Source organism: Amblyomma americanum, chromosome 3, assembly GCF_052857255.1.
Source record: "Amblyomma americanum isolate KBUSLIRL-KWMA chromosome 3, ASM5285725v1, whole genome shotgun sequence".
In the NCBI taxonomy this organism is placed as follows: Eukaryota; Metazoa; Arthropoda; class Arachnida; order Ixodida; family Ixodidae; genus Amblyomma; species Amblyomma americanum.
Window position 1 is genome coordinate 8,889,261 of NC_135499.1, and position 19,948 is coordinate 8,909,208.

At 50.7% G+C, this 19,948-nt stretch overlaps 2 protein-coding genes across 9 annotated transcripts in view; one reads left to right on the top strand and one right to left on the bottom strand.

Moving 5' to 3' along the window:
• LOC144124442 (glycoprotein-N-acetylgalactosamine 3-beta-galactosyltransferase 1-like) overlaps positions 1 to 19,948 on the bottom strand; it is a 611,040-nt gene that overhangs the window by 274,352 nt on the left and 316,740 nt on the right. The gene's annotated exons all lie outside the window — the stretch shown is intronic.
• Positions 6,947 to 19,948, top strand: part of LOC144126312 (uncharacterized) — a 30,810-nt gene continuing 17,808 nt past the window's right edge. The window contains exons 1-2 of the mRNA XM_077660398.1: positions 6,947 to 7,617; positions 9,403 to 9,625. Coding sequence (XP_077516524.1) covers positions 6,994 to 7,617; positions 9,403 to 9,625 — 847 coding nt within the window. The 5' untranslated portion in view covers positions 6,947 to 6,993. The remainder of the gene's footprint in view (positions 7,618 to 9,402; positions 9,626 to 19,948) is intronic.

Sequence of the window (19,948 nt, forward strand, 5' to 3'; positions counted from 1 at the left end):
TGTGTCGCGCTAGAAAAGATTTCAAGCCCATGCCATTGGTGCCGAAGAGGAAAAAACAAGCAGCACTAAAAATGTTTGTCTGGAAAGCGGTGAACAAGGCTGAAGGGGATGGACCGAAAATATTTTTCACTTGTATGGCAAATACGCGTTATAGTGCCCTCTCAGAAACACTGTAAATGCGAAGCGGATGTAGCAGCGACATGTGGATGATTATTTTCAATATCACGAGCTGCCTGACACGAGACGATTAGTTTATGCTCCGATGAGATCCACAGTCGGTTTCATAATGGAATACTCAAGACAAGTACGGCCATCTCAATCGACGTGGAGGATTAATTTCATTCTGTACCACATAATGGTCTACTGAATTACATGAACGACAGGATAAACGAATGCATAAAAGCCACGTTTCAAAATTCTATCGGTGCCAGTTGCAATCAGTTTATTATACTGGAGTTGTGCCGCCGCTGTGGCTCAGTGGTTATGGCGCTGGGCTGTTCACCCGAAAGACGTGAGTTCGATCCCGGCCGCGGCGGTCGAATTTCGATACAGGCGAAATTACAGAGCCCCGCCTGCTGTACGATGTCAGTGCAGGTTAAAGAATCCCGGGTGGTCGAAATTTCTGCAGCTTTTCACTACGGCGTCCCTCATAGCCTGAGTCGCTTTGGGACGTTAAACCCCCATAAACAAATAAACGTGAGTTCTATCTCTAATTCAGAATGGTCAGCTTCAGTAATCACTTTTATGTACAAAAGTCCGGACGATGAATAGGTTCCCCAGTTGCTCCAGTGCTGAGCGAGATGTAGCTGTCAGCGATGAAGCGAAGAATTGAAGAGAAACCTTATTGGCCTACCAGTGGGGAATATGTATCGCTACGTATCGATTGTGCTGCCTTCTTACAGAAGGCGCAATCCGACAGCGTGACGACTAACACTAATGAAATCCGACACATCTACAGCACGCTCTCACGCATAGGTCGGCGGACTCACTCATGAGTCGACTGACTTGGGCTCACTCAGGCTCATTTCAGATCATGCTCTGAGTCATGAATGAGTCCGAACTGACATTTAAATCATGCTTCTTAAAACAGCGCAGGAGACACGGACGCAGGCAGAAGCGACACTCCTACACAGCGGTGACTTTCAACTACATATATTCTTGAAATTTGCATATATATATCCACATCACTTGATGCACAAGAGGTGCCAAGCAGATAAAATGCGCAAGAAAAAAGAAATGCTAATCGCTATTCCCGTGCGCTTTCCGAAGAACGCCCGTTCTTTTCCTGACAAGGCAGCAGAAAGGGTGCTGATACAGAGGTCACCCATAGATAAGGTCCTGTGCGCTTCAATTATTTCCCTCTTGGTTCGGTTCTTGCTTCTTCTGAAGGTTCGGCACTTATCAAACGGGTTTGCAGACTTTCTTACATTCATTTGTAGATTCAGAGCAGTGAATAAGCAGGTTGCGGTCCTTGGAGTTGGTCAACCTCTTTTTGTGTTTCCTTAATCTGTCAATCAGGCAGCGAGCTGTTTGGCCCACGAACATTTCGCCACAAGGCAGTACAAGATCGCAAACCAGCCCTTCAGTACAATCTAAAAACCCGCTTTGATGTTTTATCTTGCATGCATCCCTTGGCTTGGTCACGGGACTACTGATACGACTACGCATAGACAGCTTGCACGGAGCTGTAAAGGCTACGCAAACATCTAAACGTTGCGGTAACTTGTCTAGGTTGTGGGAGAATGTACGCATGTAGGGAAATACTGCCGTCTTTTTCCGCTTCCTCGATGGCTCTATCTCGGCCATGTTCGCGTTTTTGTTCGAGCTTGAGCAAACACTTAGCAACAGATACCTGTGTGTGCTTCAGGTAGCCTGCTGCCGATTGTCTGGACGGTTCCTGAGCGAAACAGTAGTGTAGTAGGTGCCCACGGGATTTCTTGAGGGCGTTCTTGAAACATGAAATGGCAATGGTTATCTTAACTATTCTGAAATACACCGAGTGAAATTGAAGTACTGGCTTGATATCAAAGGTAGAGTTGATGTGTTGAATGCTACAGGTGGGGTTGGCCTTGCTTATTCTGCCGGCAATAGCTCCACCGTAGCGTCCCTTCTATGTTAATAATGTCCGAAAACCTGTCGCATCTACCCCGCTATGCGCACAGTTTCTTATAATAGCACACATTCCTCTCCCGCAGTCACCATCTATGCACACAATCACTCTGCACAGTCCACATCACAGTCCACTCCAGAAGACACCATCTACGCACACTTTCAATCACAGCAGGCCATACTCCGTTCCTGCTGTCACCATTTAGAAAACAAGATCAGTGTCCTGCAGAAAGGTTAAAAGAAGGCGTGCAGCCTCCCTTCTGCATGGCTGGTTTCCACTCGGGTAGACAATGTCCTGAAATGTGCTGTGAAGGGTTCCTGTCTTCTTGAAGGAAGCGAACATCGCATGCCTTTCCGGGTTGTGCTCTGGGCAGTACATAATATAATGTTCGATATCCCCGCACACATCACATAAATAATATAGCGGAGACGATGCCAAGCCCGTCTTATGCATCCAGGTAGGAGTGCGAGCAGAGGCCGTGCGAATTCGATGTAGTAGAGTCGCCTGGGATCTTCTCAGTCCCTTGGTCACAAATGGATTGTGGGGCGCACACCACAGGGTACTGAAATGATCGAGCACCGTTTTCGTGTAGAGACTTTTTCCATCTTGAGGCACTTTTTGATGGATTCCTTGAAAGAGCTTTATGGACGAGATTGTCTGCAACCTCACTGCCGTTGACTCCTATGTGAGAGGGCACCCATTGGAAATATAGAGTAAACCCTCAGCTCTGCAGATTCGGCACCAAGCGCCGAGAGCTGACAGACAAGGCATCAGTAGAAAATCCGCGCTCTAGCCTCTGAAGGGCAGATTTTGAATCAGTTCGGATGACAACAGGTTGAGGCGGACAAGACCCTAACTTCCGTAAAGCCGCCTCAATAGCAACACTTTCGACCGTTGTGGAGGATACGACAGCGGTAAAGCGTACAGGCCACTTACAGTCCAAAGAAAGAATGCAAAAAGCCGCTGCGCTAGCTTGTTTGACCTTGTCCACACAACCATCCGTCAAAATTTGAAGATGACGGGCGTACTCTGTTTCCAAATGTTCAAGTACGAGTGTTCAAGGATAGTTGCGCTTTGCGCTCGTATGGGGAATTGTGACCTTACAGTCGAGGGTGGGAAAAGACCATGGGGGGTTTCAACCATTTCCTTTGCCTTCGGACATTAAAGCCTAAAGAACTAAGAGTATTAAGTGTCAAGTAGGCCTTCAACGCATATCTCTTGCAGAGCCGCTGGAGAAGGGACCGCCCAGCTACCGTCTCTCCTAGGCGGCCAAGATGCATTGGTAGTCTCTGAGAAGCGACAAAGCTAAGAGGTTTCCATAGACACTCATGAAGTACTGCCTTATTCGCAGCCGCCTGAGGAACTCCAATTGCTCTTCTTAGGCCCTTTCTGTGGACAACTTCGAGACGTTCAAGCTGTGGTGCCGAGGGAGAAATTAAAGCTAATTGATACATTATGCGACTGACCACCAGCGCTTCGTGAAGTTTGACCATTGAAAAAGGACGGTTTCCCCATTGCTCACGTGCAATTCTACGGATCACATTGAGACGCGAAGATATAGGTGAAACAATCGCGTCTACAGCTTTTCGCCACTGTAGATGGGAATCAACAATGACGCCGAGGAAACGCGTGTGGTTGAATTGACGGATGCAAGAGTGACCGCGGTCTATCTTCAACCGCGCTTGACGTCTTCCTTCACCTGGAAACAGAACAAAGCCGGATTTTTTCACCGATAGAGGCAATCCCACACCTTGAGGGTAAGCTTGTACCGAAAGTAGAGCCTGTCGAGCTATCAGGGCTAATCGCTTGTGTTGGTAGCCAGTAATCCAAATACAGATGTCGTCAGCATATAATTGAGATACGCACTTGCCTGCAATTTTTTTTGCAACGAATTGGGAAGGCCAGCCGTTACGACGTTAAAGAGCGTGGGGGAAAGAACACTTCCCTGAGACACACACCGTGATAGAACCCTTTCGGTGCTTAAGGTACTCCCTAACCGTACACGAACCACACGATCACTTATAAACCTGTAAATGAATCTTAACATATGGCCCTGTATGCCCATGCCTTGCAAACTGTTTAGAATTCAGCTCTGAAGCACGTTGTCGTAAACTTTCGCAACGTCATGAAAAATGGCTAAGGTGGAAGGGCCGAAAGCTCTCTGGTGTTCATTGTGGCTCACCAAGTCTAAGTCGCTATCTCGGGCACTAAGACCTTGGCGAAATCCTGTCATACATGTTGGCAGTGCCTTGCTGCCCTCAAGCCACCAAGATAAGCGTTCATTTGCCAGCTTTTCCATCAACTTAGCTACAGAGAAGGTCAATGGCACAGGGTGATACGAGGCAAGGTCCGTCATGTCTTTGCCAGGCTTCAGTACTGGAACTGCATGTGCCACCTTCCACGACGGAGGAACATCGCCAGTCTCCCAAATTCGATTGATGAAGTTGAGGAGCTCCTTCCTGAGTTCCCAAGGGCAGATTATTCAGCATTAGATAGGTGATGCCGTCGGGACCTGGTGCACGCCGGCGCCGCAGGCATGTGAGCGTAGTCAAGCTCACGAAGCGTGAAAGGGACGTCCATGATAGACCTGGAGGAAGCAGGTGGTGTATATATATCCATTCCAGAATTAGCACGTACGAGTGTGTCTGCAAATTCCTCTGCCAAGCACGCAATAGGTTTGTCCTTGCGTATTGCAAGACCTTCAAAAGGCTTCGAAGGACGAGATTCTCCAGCAAGGCTGCCAATAACTTGTCATATTCCCGTCATCGGTGAGAACACTAACGCAGATTGAGGCCCATTGCGACCTGTAGAGCTTGTTCGTGTGCCGTCTAATGGCAGAATACAGCCTATTGAAGGTCGTCTTCAGTTCTCGGTCGTCCTTCTTCCGCATGAGTTGGCACTCCGCCCTTCTTCTCGCTGCGCAAAGGTTCCGAAGTTTTAAATCTGGGGCCGCAAATTGATAAGGTAACTTGACCGCCGTAGTTGCTGCCAGGTTACTAGAAATCATTTTGTCAATAACATCACCAGAAACACGTTCTAGGTGCTCTCTGTGCTTGTCCCAGCTGACCACATTGCTAATTTTAGGACCACGCATAGGAAAGTAGGCAGCGAACACAAAAATCAGATAGTGATCTCTTCCCATGCGGTCAGACGCCGCTGAGCACCTCACGCGGACGTCAGATGAATGCAGTGTCAGGTCTATAGCTGTCGCTGAGGCTGGAGGCTGGATGAAAGTGGGGCTTCCGTCATTGACAACACACAGGTCCAAACTCTCAATAACGTCTACGAGTTTGCGTCCACGGGAATCCGTGTTCCTGTCACCTCAGACGGCATGATGGGCGTTGAAATCACCGAAGATGATTCGAGGCGCTGGGCAGCGCCGCAGAGCTGCTGTAGAAACAAATCCACTGCTACCTTCTTCCGCGGGGCACTTACACGGATGCAATAGAAAGGGTTCGAGAGCCGAGCTGTATTCTCAGAGCCGCTACCTGAACGTCATCCGTGCAAAGATCGGCAACGCTTAGAGAAACATGTGGAATTTCTCTTCTTATGTAAAGCGCGGCACTGCCTGCAGGAAATGACTTTACGCTGCAGTTTTTATGGGCGACATATCCAGTCAAACATCTCCCGCTTGGCAGGCTAGCTTCTGACAGGGCCAATACTGGAACACGTCTCTTTCAAGAATAGTTTTAGTTCAGCTATCCGACTTAAAATCCCAGCGCAGTTCCATTGCAATACAAACGGCACTTTTGCTGAGTATTAGATCCACGAGGTTTAACCCCGTCCATGTTGTAACTGAGGAACGGTTGGTGTAAGCAGGGCTGGTTTACTTGCTTTAATTAGAAGCGCAAGACGTTGGAACGCGCAAGGCAGCAGCCAGCACGAGAGATGAAGAAGACGAAGCGTCTAGCCCCGAGATGGCTCAAGGCTTGCCAACTGCCAGGAAATGCATTTTAGCCGCTGTATGGCGCCACTAGAGTAGTTAGGAGCGTAGCATTGCTCCCCCTCTCTTGAAGACACCGACTCGGTGTGGTAGCAATTGCAGGCAGGACCACAAGGGTAGTCGCACGTGACCGGCGTGTGGTGTAGACACGCGCGAGGGTCTAGCGGGCGTGGTACGGCTTCATCCGAGCGACGTGGACAACTTCGGAGGTCGGCCGTCTAGAAGAGCGAACTGTTCCTTAGGGGAGAACTTTGTAGGTAACTTGACTGAGCTGGCGAAGCACCTCGTAGGGGCCAAAGTATCTGCGTAGAAGCTTCTCAGACCGTCCCCTCATGCGGATTGGTCTCCACACCCAGACTTGTTCGCCGGGCAGGTAACGCACATTTCGGTGGCGGAGGTTGTATCACTGAGCGTCGTGAACTTGCTGGTGCCGGATGCGCTGTCGAGCGAGTTGGCGGGCGGCCTCAGCGTAACGAACAAATTGGGCAGCACCCATAACAGAGGGGGTAGCGCTAGCTGGAAGCAGCACTGCATCCAGCATGGTTGTGGCTTCGCGACCATGTACTAAACGAAATGGAGTGAAGCGTGTCGTTTCCTGGACCGCAGTATTATAAGCAATGGTGACGTAAGGGAGTATGACGTCTAGGTTCCGGTGGTCCGCGTCGACATACATAGAAATCATGTCGGCGATCGTCTTGTTGAGCCGTTCGGTGAGGCCGTTCGTTTGAGGGTGGTGTATCGGGCTTGCGTGATAACACGATAACAATGTGCCTGACATGCGCAGTGCGTAAACCGCGCTATCACGAAGGCTATATATATCAATGCCCTGCAATAAACTGCATTCTTCTTGTTCTGGCCTTCATGCTATCGAGTGCCGTCATTGCAGACTGATACATGGTGTCAGAAGTGGCCAGTTGGGCAGGGCGTAGCTCGGAGCGCCATGGACCTGCTGAAGCCCCCGGAACCTTTGCAGCTCTCCGGTAACCTGTCGCAGAATTGGAAGCGGTTTAAGCAAGAACTGGAACTCTTCATCAAGGCGACCACGCCAAAGGACGACCCAAGAAGCGGAGCAGCGAAAGCTGCACTCCTGTTGAGCGTTGCCGGAGACGAAGCACTTGACGTCTTCAACACGTTTACGTTTGGTGAGCAGGAAGACAAGGAAGATTACGACACCCTGGTCCGGAAGTTTGAAGCATACTGTGCCGAGGTAAGCAATGAAGTGCATGAGCGGTATGTTTTTCGCTCGAGAAAACAAGAAGACGGAGAGCCGTTCGAAAGATTTATTAGAGACCTCAAGAAGCAAGCAGCGCAATGCAACTTCGAAGGACTGCACGATTCAATGATCAGGGATCAGATCGTCTTTGGGACGAATAATTCCAAACTGCGCGAAAAAATGCTCCGGGAAAGGGGTTTAACGTTGTTAAAGGCTCAAGAAATGTGCAGGGTAGCGGAATCAGTGGCACAAAGAAATCAGGTCTGGGCCAGGCCCGGTGACAGCATTGACGCCGTCTCTCGCAGTAGGGCATCGTGCCACCGCTGCGTAGACCGGCAAGAGACCAGTGCAGTAAACGGTAGTTCGAACCGGTGCAAGAAATGCAACCGACGGCACAAGCCGAGGCAGTGTCCTGCTTACGGAAAAAGATGCAACACTTGTCGAAAGCTGCATCACTTTGCGATTTGTTGTCCGGCCAGAGCGGTCGTCAACGAAGTCGGCGCACAGTTCAATGATGAGTTTGATGTTCCTGACGTCTGCATCGCGAGCTGCATTACTGGTGATTGGACTGTCGAAGCCAAAGTTGGGGGTCGTAAAGCATTATTCAAGGTGGATACCGGAGCACAAGCAAGCCTCTTACCATTTTCGATATACCGCAAGTTGAAAACTGCCGAACTGAATCCTACGAGCTCTGTGCTGCGAGCATAGAATGGAGATGCTGCAACTACAGTGAAATTCTACGTGGTGAAAAATGGACGTCGTGCAATACTGGGGCTTCACGCATGCGAAGCTCTAGGCCTAGTGCAGCGCACAGTGGACACTGTCAGCACTTCTGCTGAGTACGAAGCGATCAAGCACTTCAGGCACGTCTTTGAGGGTTTAGGATGCCTAAAGCAACCATACAGCATGGTACTACAGCCAGATGCTACCCCAGTCGTCCAGCCAGCGCGGCGGGTGCCTCTGTCTTTGCGCCAACCGCTTCGCGACGAGCTTCAAAGAATGGAGAGAGCTGGTATCATCACAAAAGAAGATGGACCTACCGACTGGGTAAGCCCTTTGGTTTTGGTCAAAAAGAAAGACGGCAGTCTTAGGGTGTGCATGGACCCGAGAAGGATCAATGAGCATATAAAGAGGCAACACTACCAGCTTCCCAGGCGAGAAGATATTGAAGCAGAATTGCCCGGCGCTTGCTACTTTAGTTGCCTAGATGCAAACTCTGGATTTCACCAGATACCCCTCGACGACGCAACATCAAAAATTTGCACTTTTGCCACTCCTTTCGGTCGATACCGTTACTTGCGCCTGCCGTTTGGCATTTCATCGGCACCGGAAGTTTTTCACAAAATGCTGAGTCAGATGTTGGACGGGCTGCCAAAAGTTCACGTGTATATCGACGACATTTTGGTGAGGGGCACTACACGTCAAGAGCATGATGAACGGCTAGTAGGCAGTTCTGAAAGCTGCCGAAACAGCGGGATTGACCCTAAACGCCGAAAAATGCAAGTTCGGTTTAACAGAGGTGCATTTTCTGGGTGACGTTATCGGACAAAAAGGAATTTCCCCGAACCCGAAGCTGGTGCGCAATCTGTTGGAAATGCCAACACCAAAAAGCAAAACCGATCTACAGCGCATGTTAGGAGTGATCAACTACTTCGGAAAATACGTGCCAGTGTTGTCAGAACGAACAGCGATGCTGCGAGCGCTTATCAAACCGGAAGTCGAGTTCGAGTGGACCGAAAACCACGCGAAGGAATGGAAATGCATCACGCAGGCACTTGCGACATCACCCTTGCTAGCAATATTTGACCCCAAAAAGAAAACAAAAATAACTTGCGATGCGTCCAAAGACGGCGTCGGAGCGGCGCTTTTACAGTGTCACGGTGGTCACTGTCGACCGGTGGCATATGCTTCACGAGTCTTAACACCACCGGAGCAGCGTTACGCGCAAATTGAAAAGGAGACGCTGGGCATTCTGCTCGGTTGCGAGAAGTTTCATCAGTTTGTGTATGAACAGACGGTCTTTATCGAGACCGACCACAAGCCACTTCTGTCATTTGCTGCTAAAGGAATTTGTGACATGCCCCCACGATTGCAGAGATTTTTTTAAGACTTCTCAGATATGACTATGTTCTACAGTACGTTCCAGGGAAGCACCTGGTCTTGGCAGACATGCTCTCACGATCGACTACACCCGGGGGTGTCGACAATGCTAGTGCCACAGAAGACGTCGAAGTTCACGCACTACAGCTCCTGAACGGCATGGTCACGGTAACAACGCAGCAAAAACTGGCAAAGGAAACTGCTCGTGACTGCTACTTGCAGACTGTCGTCAGCAACTTAGCAGAAAAACCAATCCAAGGTGAGCTGAAGCCGTTTTCATCTGAACTGTCCGTAATCAACGGAATTCTGTTCAAAGGAACAAAAGCTGTCATACCGAGAAGCATGAGACAAGAAATGCTAACAAGAATTCATGCCGGCCACCTTGGCTTAAACAAATGCAAAGAAAGAGCAAGACTTCTCGTTTTTTTTGGCCAGGCTTGAACAACGACATCGCAGTGCTTCTCAAACTGTTCTACATGCAGAAAGTTCGCGTACCAGCAAGCCAAAGAACCGCTGATAATGCGCCCGGTGCCGCAGTGTGCGTGGTACAGGGTCGGAGCGGACATCTTTTGTTTTGGGGGAAATTCTGACGTTGTCGTATATGATGCTCTTTCCAACTTCCCAGATGTCGAGAGGCTTCCAGACACAAGTGCAAGAAGTGTTGTTGCGGCTCTCAGTGCTATGTTTGCTCGATACGGCATTCCTATCGAACTGTGCACTGATAATGGACCACAGTTTTCAAGCCAAGAGTTCGCAGCCTTCGCTAAAGAGTATGATTTTGCGCACGTCACGTCTAGCCCACACTAACCGCAGTCTAACTGCCTTGCCGAAAAATGTGTGCAAATTGTCAAGCGGATAATGAAGAAAACTCAAGACGCACGACACGACTTCTGGCTAGGCCTTCTGGCCTACCGATCAACGCCACTGATTGATGGTCAATCCCCTGGCGAGCTTCTTCAAGGCAGGCGCCTTCGATCTAATCTCCCCGATTTTTGCGGTATCAAGACTATCGAAGTCAAGAAGCACCGCCAGACGCCCAAAGGACAGCCGTTGCCTCAACTAGGTAAAGGTGACGTCGTCAGGCTGCGAGACACAACTTGGTCACAGAAAGGAAAGGTGGTTGGGGAAGCTGCCCCGAGGTCCTACCACGTTGTAACTGAAAGTCGTCGTGGTCTTCGGCGCAACAGGCGACACCTGCTTCATTCCAGCGAGCAGTATGCTGAAACAAGTGACGATGACACCGACGACGACTGCGCAGACGAAGCTGACCCAAATACAAGGAACAGTCCAGGGAGTGTGACACCGCAGCCTTCTGGCACTACAAGTGCAGCACCCCAGCAGCCTCCGGGGCTCTGTGACCAACATCTAGCCCACGGTGCCACGCCTTCGGCTTCGATTACCCATCCAGAGCAACCCACAAGTGTCATCAGTCTGAGGAGGTTGACTCGTACCGTGAAGTCTCCCCAACGTCTTCGTTATGACGCTGCTTTCAATCAGTTACCATGAACTTGAACCACTGTCTTATGCTAACCTTGGAAGGATGTATCGGGCTTGCGTGATAACACGATAACAATGTGCCTGACATGCGCAGTGCGTAAACCGCGCTATCATGAAGGCTATATATATCAATGCCCTGCAATAAACTGCATTCTTCTTGTTCTGGCCTTCATGCTGTCGAGTGCCGTCATTGCGAACTGATACAGGTGGTAAGCGGTTGTTTTGCGGTGACTGGTGCCGCTTAGGCGCATAATCTCCTGCGTAAGGGCCGAGGTGAACGCTGTTCCCCTGTCAGTTAAAACAGCGGTGGGTGCACCGTGACGAAACACAATGTTTTGAATGAAAAAGTTCGCAATTTCGTCAGCAGTACCACGGGTAAGAGCTTTAGTCTCACAGTATCGGCTGAGGTAGTCGGTGGCGACCACAATGTAGCGGTTACCCAGAGAGGACTCCGGAAATGGGCCGAGTATGTCCATGCCAACTTGGTGGAAGGGAACATGAGGCGGATCAATAGGCTGGAGTAGGCCGGCTGGTTTAGTCGGCGGCGTCTCGCGACGCTGGCACTCGCGGCAAGTTCTTACGTAACGTTTCACAACTGCAGCAACCCTTGGCCAGTAGTATTTTCGCCGTATTCGTGCCAAAGTTCGACAAAAACCCAGGTGACCAGAAGATGGGTCATCATGGCTCGCCTGCAGGACTTCATCGCGAAGGGCCGTAGGCACGACGAGTAGATAGACAGCTTCTGTTGGACTGTAGTTTTCTTATACAGGACGCCGTCACGTAAACAGAACGACGACAGCCCGCGCGAAAAGATTCGCGGGGGAGACTGAGCGCTTCCTGCTAGATACTCAATGAGGGGCCGTAGTTCGCTGTCGTCCCTTTGGTGTTGAATGAGGATGGACGTGGAGATGGCACCAAGAAGAACAGAATCGTCGTCGGGGTCAGCTCGGTTGTTCTCGATAGGAGCACGAGACAAACAGTCGGCATCACTGTGCTTCCTACCAGACTTATAGACGATGGTGACATCGAATTCCTGAAGTCGAAGGCTCCAGCGTGCAAGCCGTCCCGAGGGATCGTTGAGGTTCGCCAGCCAACACAACGAGTGGTGGTCGCTGACGACCCTGAAAGGGCGGCCGTATAGGTACGGGCGAAATTTTGTTACTGCCCACACAATGGCCAGGCATTCTTTTTTGGTGGTGGAATAGTTCACCTCAGATCGCGACAAGGTGCGGCTCGCGTATGCGATTACGCGTTCGAGACCATCCTGCCTCTGCACAAGGACCGCACCGAGGCCGATGTTGCTGGCGTCTGTGTGTAGCTCAGTGTCGGCTGACTCGTCGAAGTGTCCAAGGATGGGCGTACTTTGGAGACGAGTGCGGAGGTATTCATAGGCTTGCTGTTGCTCCAGGCCCCAGAAAAATGGTTCGGAATCGTTCGTGAGTCGCGTGAGGGGCTCAGCGATCTGGGAGAAGTTCTGCACAAAACGCCGATAATAGGCGCAGAGACCCAGAAAGCGGCGCACACTGCGCTTATCGGTGGGCACAGGAAAAGCAGCCGCGGCAGCAGTCTTATCGGGGTCTGGGCTAACCTCTTTAGCGCTCACGATGTGGCCCAGAAACTTCAACTCTTCGAAAGCGAAGTGACACTTTTTGGGCTTCAGGGAAAGACCGGCCGACCTAATTGCTTCGAACACAGCGCGCAGGCGTCTCAGGTGCTCTTCGAACGTGTCAGAAAAGATGACAACGTCATCCAAGTACACGAGACAGGACTGCCATTTGAGATCGGCAAGAACGGTGTCCATCATCCTCTGGAAGGTTGCAGGAGCCGAGCACAGGCCGAAAGGGAGCACCCGGAATTCGTACAGACCGTACGGTGTAATAAAGGCGGTCTTTTCCCTGTCGCGTTCGTCCACCTCATTTGCCAATAGCCGCTTCGTAAATCTAGCGATGAGAAGTACTTGGCGTGGCGCAGCCGGTCCAGGGAGTCATCAATACGCGGGAGAGGATAAACATCCTTTTTAGTGACTTTGTTTAAACGTCTGTAATCAACGCAGCATGCTCGATTCTCTCCATATCGAGCATGCTATAAAGAACGGAGGTAGCCTAAAAACAGTGAAGAGGAAACTAGGCATAGGTAAAAACCAGATGTATGCATTAAGAGACAAGCAGGGCAATGTCATTAGCAATATGGATAAGATAGTTAACGTAGCCGAAGAGTTCTATACAGACCTGTACAGTAGCCAATGTAATCAGAGCGCTAAAGAGAAAGACAGCAGTGCACAGCAATGCGTCATCCCGCCAGTAACGAAAGATGAAGTAAAGAAAGCCTTAGAAGCAATGAAAAGGGGTAAAGCAGCTGGGGAGGATCAGGTAACAGCAGATCTGTTGAAGGATGGAGGGGACATCGTGCTAGAAAAACTAGCCACCCTGTATACGCAATGCCTTATGACCTCGACTGTACCAGAAGCTTGGAAGAATGCAAACATTATCTTAATTCATAAGAAGGGAGACGCCAAGGACTTGAAAAATTACAGGCCGATCAGCTTACTATCCGTTGCCTACAAAGTACTTACTAAGGTAATCGCTAATAGAGTCAGGGCAACGTTAGACTTTAATCAACCAAATGATCAGGCAGGCTTTCGTAAAGGATATTCCACAATAGATCATATTCACGCTATCAATCAGGTGATAGAGAAATGCGCAGAATATAACCAACCTCTATATATAGCTTTCATTGATTACGAGAAAGCATTCGACTAAGTGGAAACCTCAGCAGTCATACAGGCATTGCGTAATCAGGGGGTAGAAGAGCCTTATGTCAAAATACTGGAAGATATATATAGCAACTGCACAGCTACTATAGTCCTCCATAAAGTCAGCAATAAAATTCCAATAAGGAAGGGCGTCAGGCAAGGAGACACGATATCGCCAATGCTGTTCACCGCATGTTTGCAGGAGGTATTTCGAGGCCTGAATTGGGAACAGTTGGGAATAAGAATAAATGGAGAATACCTAAATAATCTGAGATTTGCGGATGACATTGCCTTGCTGAGTCACTCAGGAGGTGAACTGCAAATCATGATCAACGAGTTAGACAGGCAGAGCAGATCGATGGGTCTAAAAATTAACATGCAGAAAACCAAGGTAATGTTCAACAGTCTAGCAAGGGAACAACAGTTCACAATTGGCAGCGAGAGCCTAGAAATTGTGCCGGAATACGTCTACTTAGGGCAGGTAGTGACAGCTGATCCGGATCATGAGAGGGAGATAACTAGAAGGATAAGAATGGGGTGGAGCGCATATGGCAAATTCTCGCAGATCATGAGTGGCAGTTTACCAATTTCCCTCAAGAGGAAAGTGTACAACAGCATAATCTTACCGGTACTCACCTACGGGGCAGAAACGTGGAGGCTAACGAAAAGAGTTCAGCTTAAGTTAAGGACAACGCAGCGAGCCATGGAAAGAAAAATGATAGGTGTAACGTTAAGAGATCGGAAGCGGGCAGAGTGGGTGAGGGAACAAACACGGGTTAATGACATCCTAGTCGAAATCAAGAGAAAGAAATGGGCTTGGGCAGGGCATGTAATGCGAAGGCAGGATAACCGCTGGTCTTTAAGGGTAACGGAGTGGGTTCCAAGAGAAAGTAAGCGTAGCAGGGGGCGGCAGAACGTTAGGTGGGCGGATGAGATTAAGAAGTTTGCAGGCAAAGGGTGGATGCAGCTGGCAAAGGATAGGGTTAATTGGAGAGACATGGGAGAGGCCTTTGCCCTGCAGTGGGTGTAGTAAGGCTGATGATGATGATGATGATGAATCAACGCAGAACCGTAGGGTTCCATCTTTCTTTGCCAACTTTCTTTGTCGACGCCCACGGGCTCGTCGACGGCTGTATCACGTCGTCCTTGAGCATTTCTTGAACTTGGCGGCGAATGGCATCGCGCTCCTTCGAAGAGATGCGGTAGGGCGGTTACATAACGGCCGTTGGTTAGCGTCAACTATAATTCGGTGCTTTGTGAGCGGTGTCTGCCTAACCTTGGAGGTCGAGGCAAAGCAGTCGCAGAAAGACTGGATAACTCTTTCCAAGCAGCGTTTCTGGTTAGTTGGGAGGTTTGGGTTCACGTCAGTGTTTATGGGAGTGGTCGGTTCCTCCACTGATGCCGAGGCTCCGGACAAAGCGTGCTGTCCCGCGAAATCGCTGAGTTCCTCGAAATACGCAATAGCTGTTCTGGCAGGCAAACACTGAGGTTCACAACCAAAATTGGTCACCAAGAGTTCGGTTCGGCCCTTGTCCAGTTCAACAATTCCTCGAGCAACACACACTTGCCAACCAAGGAGCAGCGACATGTTGGTTTCAGCAATGCCATGAATTTTGGTGCTGTTATCGCACTCTACAGTAACAAACATGCTGTATCTTGATGGGATCAAAACGTGGTCGTCACACACGCGCAACTTAGCCCTGCGTGGCTCGGTATCGTCGTCGACAGGACTTTGGGTGGAAAACGACACGATTAGCTCCTGGAGGTTGATAACGGCACCGTACTCGTGAAGGAAATCCAAACCGAGTATGAGGTCTTTGGAGCACTCGGGTAACACAGCAAAGCAGCCAGGGAAAGTAACACCGCGGATCTGGATTCGCGAAGTGCAGACACCGATCGGAGTTACCACGTGGCCACCAGCTGTCCGGATCTGCGGCCCAGACCAAGGGGTCAGAACCTTCCTCAAGACCGTGGCTAACCGTCTGCTCATTACCGAAAAATCGGCGCCGGTATCCACGAGTGCGGTAACGTCGTGGTTGCCGGCGGATACCGGAATTTCGGCGGAGGCCAGTCGGTCGCAGCGCGTCGTCGAGGTCGTCGGGTCAGGTCGTCGTCGGTCGGATCGTCGCGGCGAATCGTCGGGCGGAGGCTCTTGACTCGGTCCAGTAGCGGCAGCCCTACCCCCGGAGGACGCCGTCTTCAGTTTTCCCGACGTGGGGACGTACCTCTGAACTGGCCACAGCATGACGGGCGGCCGGGCGAAGCGAACCGCCTTGGGGATGGCGATCGAGACTGGCGTCGCTGCGAGGTCGAAGATTGCACGTTTTAAGCCATGTACTGTTTGATATCCCGTGGTCTTTCACCGTAGCGTGGTCGAGGTGCGTCAGGTGAAAACCCCCTTAAACCCATCCTGCGGTAGGGGCAGTGGCGGAGGATGTGGCCAGGCTCTCCGCAGTGGTAACAGAGCGGCCGATTGTTTGGCGTATGCCAAACGTGCGCTTTGCTCACAGGGGGCCTGAACTCCTGCGGCACGGAGGGTGCTGTTGCAATTGGCTCCTGCAGGTATTGCACAGGAGCGATGGGGGAAAAGGCTCGCATCGCTGGCCCGGGACTTCGTAGCGCCTCGCTGTACGTCATAACGGAGGGCGCCGGGTGTGGAGCTGGGGGTGGCTGCACAACTCGTCGGATTTCTTCGCGGACCACGTCCGTAACGGCAGCGACGCTGCACTGTGGAGCTTCAAAACGAAGTTTCTCCAGTTTCTCGCGCACCAGGCTTCTTACAAGCTCCCGAAGGTCCTCGGCGTGCAGCGACGTAGGCGTGTACTGGGACTGGGAAGCGGCTGCTACAGTAGCCTGACGTCCATAGTGGGCGCCCCGTTCCTGTAAAGAGCACTCGATACCCATTGCCTCCTTGGTGAAGTCGGACACTGTTCGTGGCGGGTCACGGACCAGTCCGGCAAACAGCTGCTCTTTTACGCCACGCATTAAGTGGCGTACCTTCTGGGCTTTGGGCATAGCAGGGTCGGCCCGATTGAACAGTCGGGTCATGTCTTCGATGAACATAGCGACGCCCTCGTTCGGCTGCTGTGATCTCGAGCGCAGGGCGATTTCAGCTTTCTCTTTTCTTTCGCTGCTGGTAAATGTCGCTAGCAGCTCTCGACGAAAAGCCTCCCAGGTGGTAAAGGAAGCTTCGTGGTTCTGAAACCACGTTTTGGCCGAGTCCTGCAGCGCAAAGTAGACGTTGCGCAGCTTGCGCTCGCTGGCCAACCAGTCTTCGACGTCCTCGAACCTGTCCCCGTGGAACGGTGGCGGCGATCGAGGTGCGTGAAGGACAAATGGCGGGGCATTCCCGAAGTGCTTACTTGTCTGGCTAGCCGCGGTGGATGTCATGGCCCTTACCGGCGCTGTCAGCTGGCCGAACTCGGGTTGTAGGCCTCACAGGCGGCGGCTCGCCTTGTGGACTGGTGTTGTATCCACGCGTTGAGAGCTGACGTCAAAGGTGTCCTCGAGGTCAGCGTACATGGGCCGTTACCCCGCACCTCCACCAAATATGTCACTGAGAAACGGTTGGCGTAAGCAGGGCTGGTTTACTTGCTTTAATTAGATGCGCAAGACGTTGGAACGCGCAAGGCAGCAGCCAGCACGAGAGATGAAGAAAGCGAAGCGTCTAGCCCCGAGATGGCTCAAGGCTTGCCAACTGCCAGGAAATGCAGTTTAGCCGCTGCATGGCGCCACTGTTCTTCAGGTTACCAGGCGCCATAGCTGAAAAATGTGAACGCAGGGCCCCAAACAAAACATGAAGAAGGTCAAACATACCGTGATTTTTGAGCTCCTCATTTTGCGCAACGCACTCACAACATCGAGGAAAGATGCCGACGGGGACACACGATTGGCCGCAGTAGCTGGTTTTTTGTCACTTGTGATTATGAAAATCCCCCTTGCCGTCAAGTCTTGCTGTGATCCGGTCGCTCAGGAACATGGACACTTTTGCTGGAGGTCGAACAACCGACTCGCATGCAATAGACCTTGGCGTCTTGCTGAACTGAGGTCTCTTAGGGACATTGTTGGGTAACGCTACAACATCAGATTCCAAAACTGGGAACTCGTCTAATCGTGGGACAAGCGTCTCAGTCGGTTGGGTTTTGGGACCAGGAATAAAAGATATTCGACGGTGCAGAGCGATCACACGGAAGGGGCATCCTCCGAAACTAGCTGAATGATCGCCACCGCAATTGGCACAAGCAAAATCGGCCTTGCACGTTTTAAAGTCGTGGTCGCCTTCGCACCGCTTGCAGCGTCGATCCTTTGTGAAAACTTTGGCCACGTACCCAAACCGTCGGCATCTAAAACACCGTGGAGGAGCTTCAGTGAAATCTGCAACTGCGTGTTTTGTGAACCCCAGATCAATTTTTTGGGTGCGCTCTGAGTTGGGAGCGAATGTCAACACGATAGAGTTGGTAGGTTTCGCAGCCCATTCTTTTCCTGGAGACTCCACACGACGCACGAGTCCTTTCACGTGCAGAACACCTTGTCGTTTCAAATAATCAAGTAGATCGCGTTCTGAATACCCCTTTGGTACACCATTAATAACATAGGTGTTCTTCATGTAGGACTGGGGCAGCCGCACGTTAACTCTGATGTCACCAATCTGAGAGCACTGCAGGAGCTTGTCAACCTGCTCTTCCGTCGAGATATCCTGCTGAAGAGCCCCGTGCATGGTTAACCGACTACGCATCGGAGCTGATCCCAGCCATGATTGAATGGCCGCGAAAAGTAAGATGACATTCCTCTATCTTAAATCAACCCTTTTCTCTGTGGTCTCAACCACTACCGGGATCCCTACCGTTCGTTGCTTGCGATGACTCACCAACTTGAAGCCCTCGTTGTCCACGTCAGCCATCTCGGCCACTGACACGTCACCGTCCACGATCGTTGACTGATCCCTACTAAGCGATGAGGTATCGCTGGGCGGGTGGTCGTCTCCATGTTCTGGTCGCTCCACGGCCTGGGAAGCCATGGCCGCCTCTTTCGAGCCAGCCTCCTTAGATTGGGGTGGTCTCTTCAGGCTTGCCGGCGCCGGAGCAGCTGAAGCAGCCGTACTCTTCCCATAGGGACAGTACTGCCTTGAAGATGCTGCCGTCTTCAAATATTCAAATAAAACTAGATAAATTAGGCAAAGCAGGGTAAAAAAAAACAGAGCTGAGGCGACAGTAGGTCGAACAACGTCTTCGTCTTCCTCTTCGATATCAAATGTTATGCCCATAAAAGAGCACACGATGACAGAAGAGAAAACAGGACGAGCGGAAACCTGTCGCTCATCCTGTCGTGTCTTCTGTCCTTGTGTGCTCTATTATAGGCATAAACTTTGATGGCTTTACATGTATCACGCCAACTAGCCCGACAACTCTTGAAGTGGCTTGTTGCGGCAGGGTTCATAGGCCCAACAAACATGCTTGTGACTAAACACTACCTTTAGATCTAAAAACCGAATTGCTCCATCTTCCGGAAGATCGTGCGTGAGAGTTAGTGGGTTAAGACCCTCACAAAAAATTGTGTGTGTTTTAAAAACGTCCTGCTCGTATAAATAAGAGATGTCCGGCTCTGGATTTTAGAGTTCAGAGAGCTATTGTTAATTCATGTTTCAAGAACGTCCTGAAGAAATCATGTGAGCATCTCCTATACTACAGTTCCGCTCAGCAAACGTCCAGACTATCGGCAGCAGGCTACCCGATACATACAGCGGTATCCGTTGCTAACGGTTTTCTCAAGCACGAACAAAAACGCGAACATAGCCGCGATAGAGAGTCATCAAGGAAGCAGGAAAATGCAGCTGTAATCCCCTATATGCATGCATTGTCCCAGAACTTAAAGAAGTTAGCCCAAAGTTCATATGTTTTCCAGCAGCGCAGTATCAGCGCTCATATGTTTGCGTAGAATTTTCCGCTCCGTGCAAGCTGTCTATGCTTAGCCGTAACAGTTGTCCTGTGATGAAGCCAAGGGATGCAAGTAAAAAAAAGCATCAATCCAGGTTGCAGGTTATATTGAAGGGCTGATTTACGAAGTTCCACTATCTTGTGGCAAAATGTACCATCGGGGACAAAAGCAACAGACCCCCTTTCAAGTTCTGGCCCATTCCACTCTACGTGGCGGGGCCATCTGACAAAACACTTCTGGTGTCGAGACTGGCGCAGTGGGCCCGTTTCGGCACCATAAATGTTTTGTCAGGTGGCACGGGCCAGAACTTGGAGGGGGGGGGGGTAATGCAGGGTCTGTTCTGGCCGCAGTGGAACGTGGGACAAACAGGGCGTTGCCTGGATGACAGATTACAGGAAC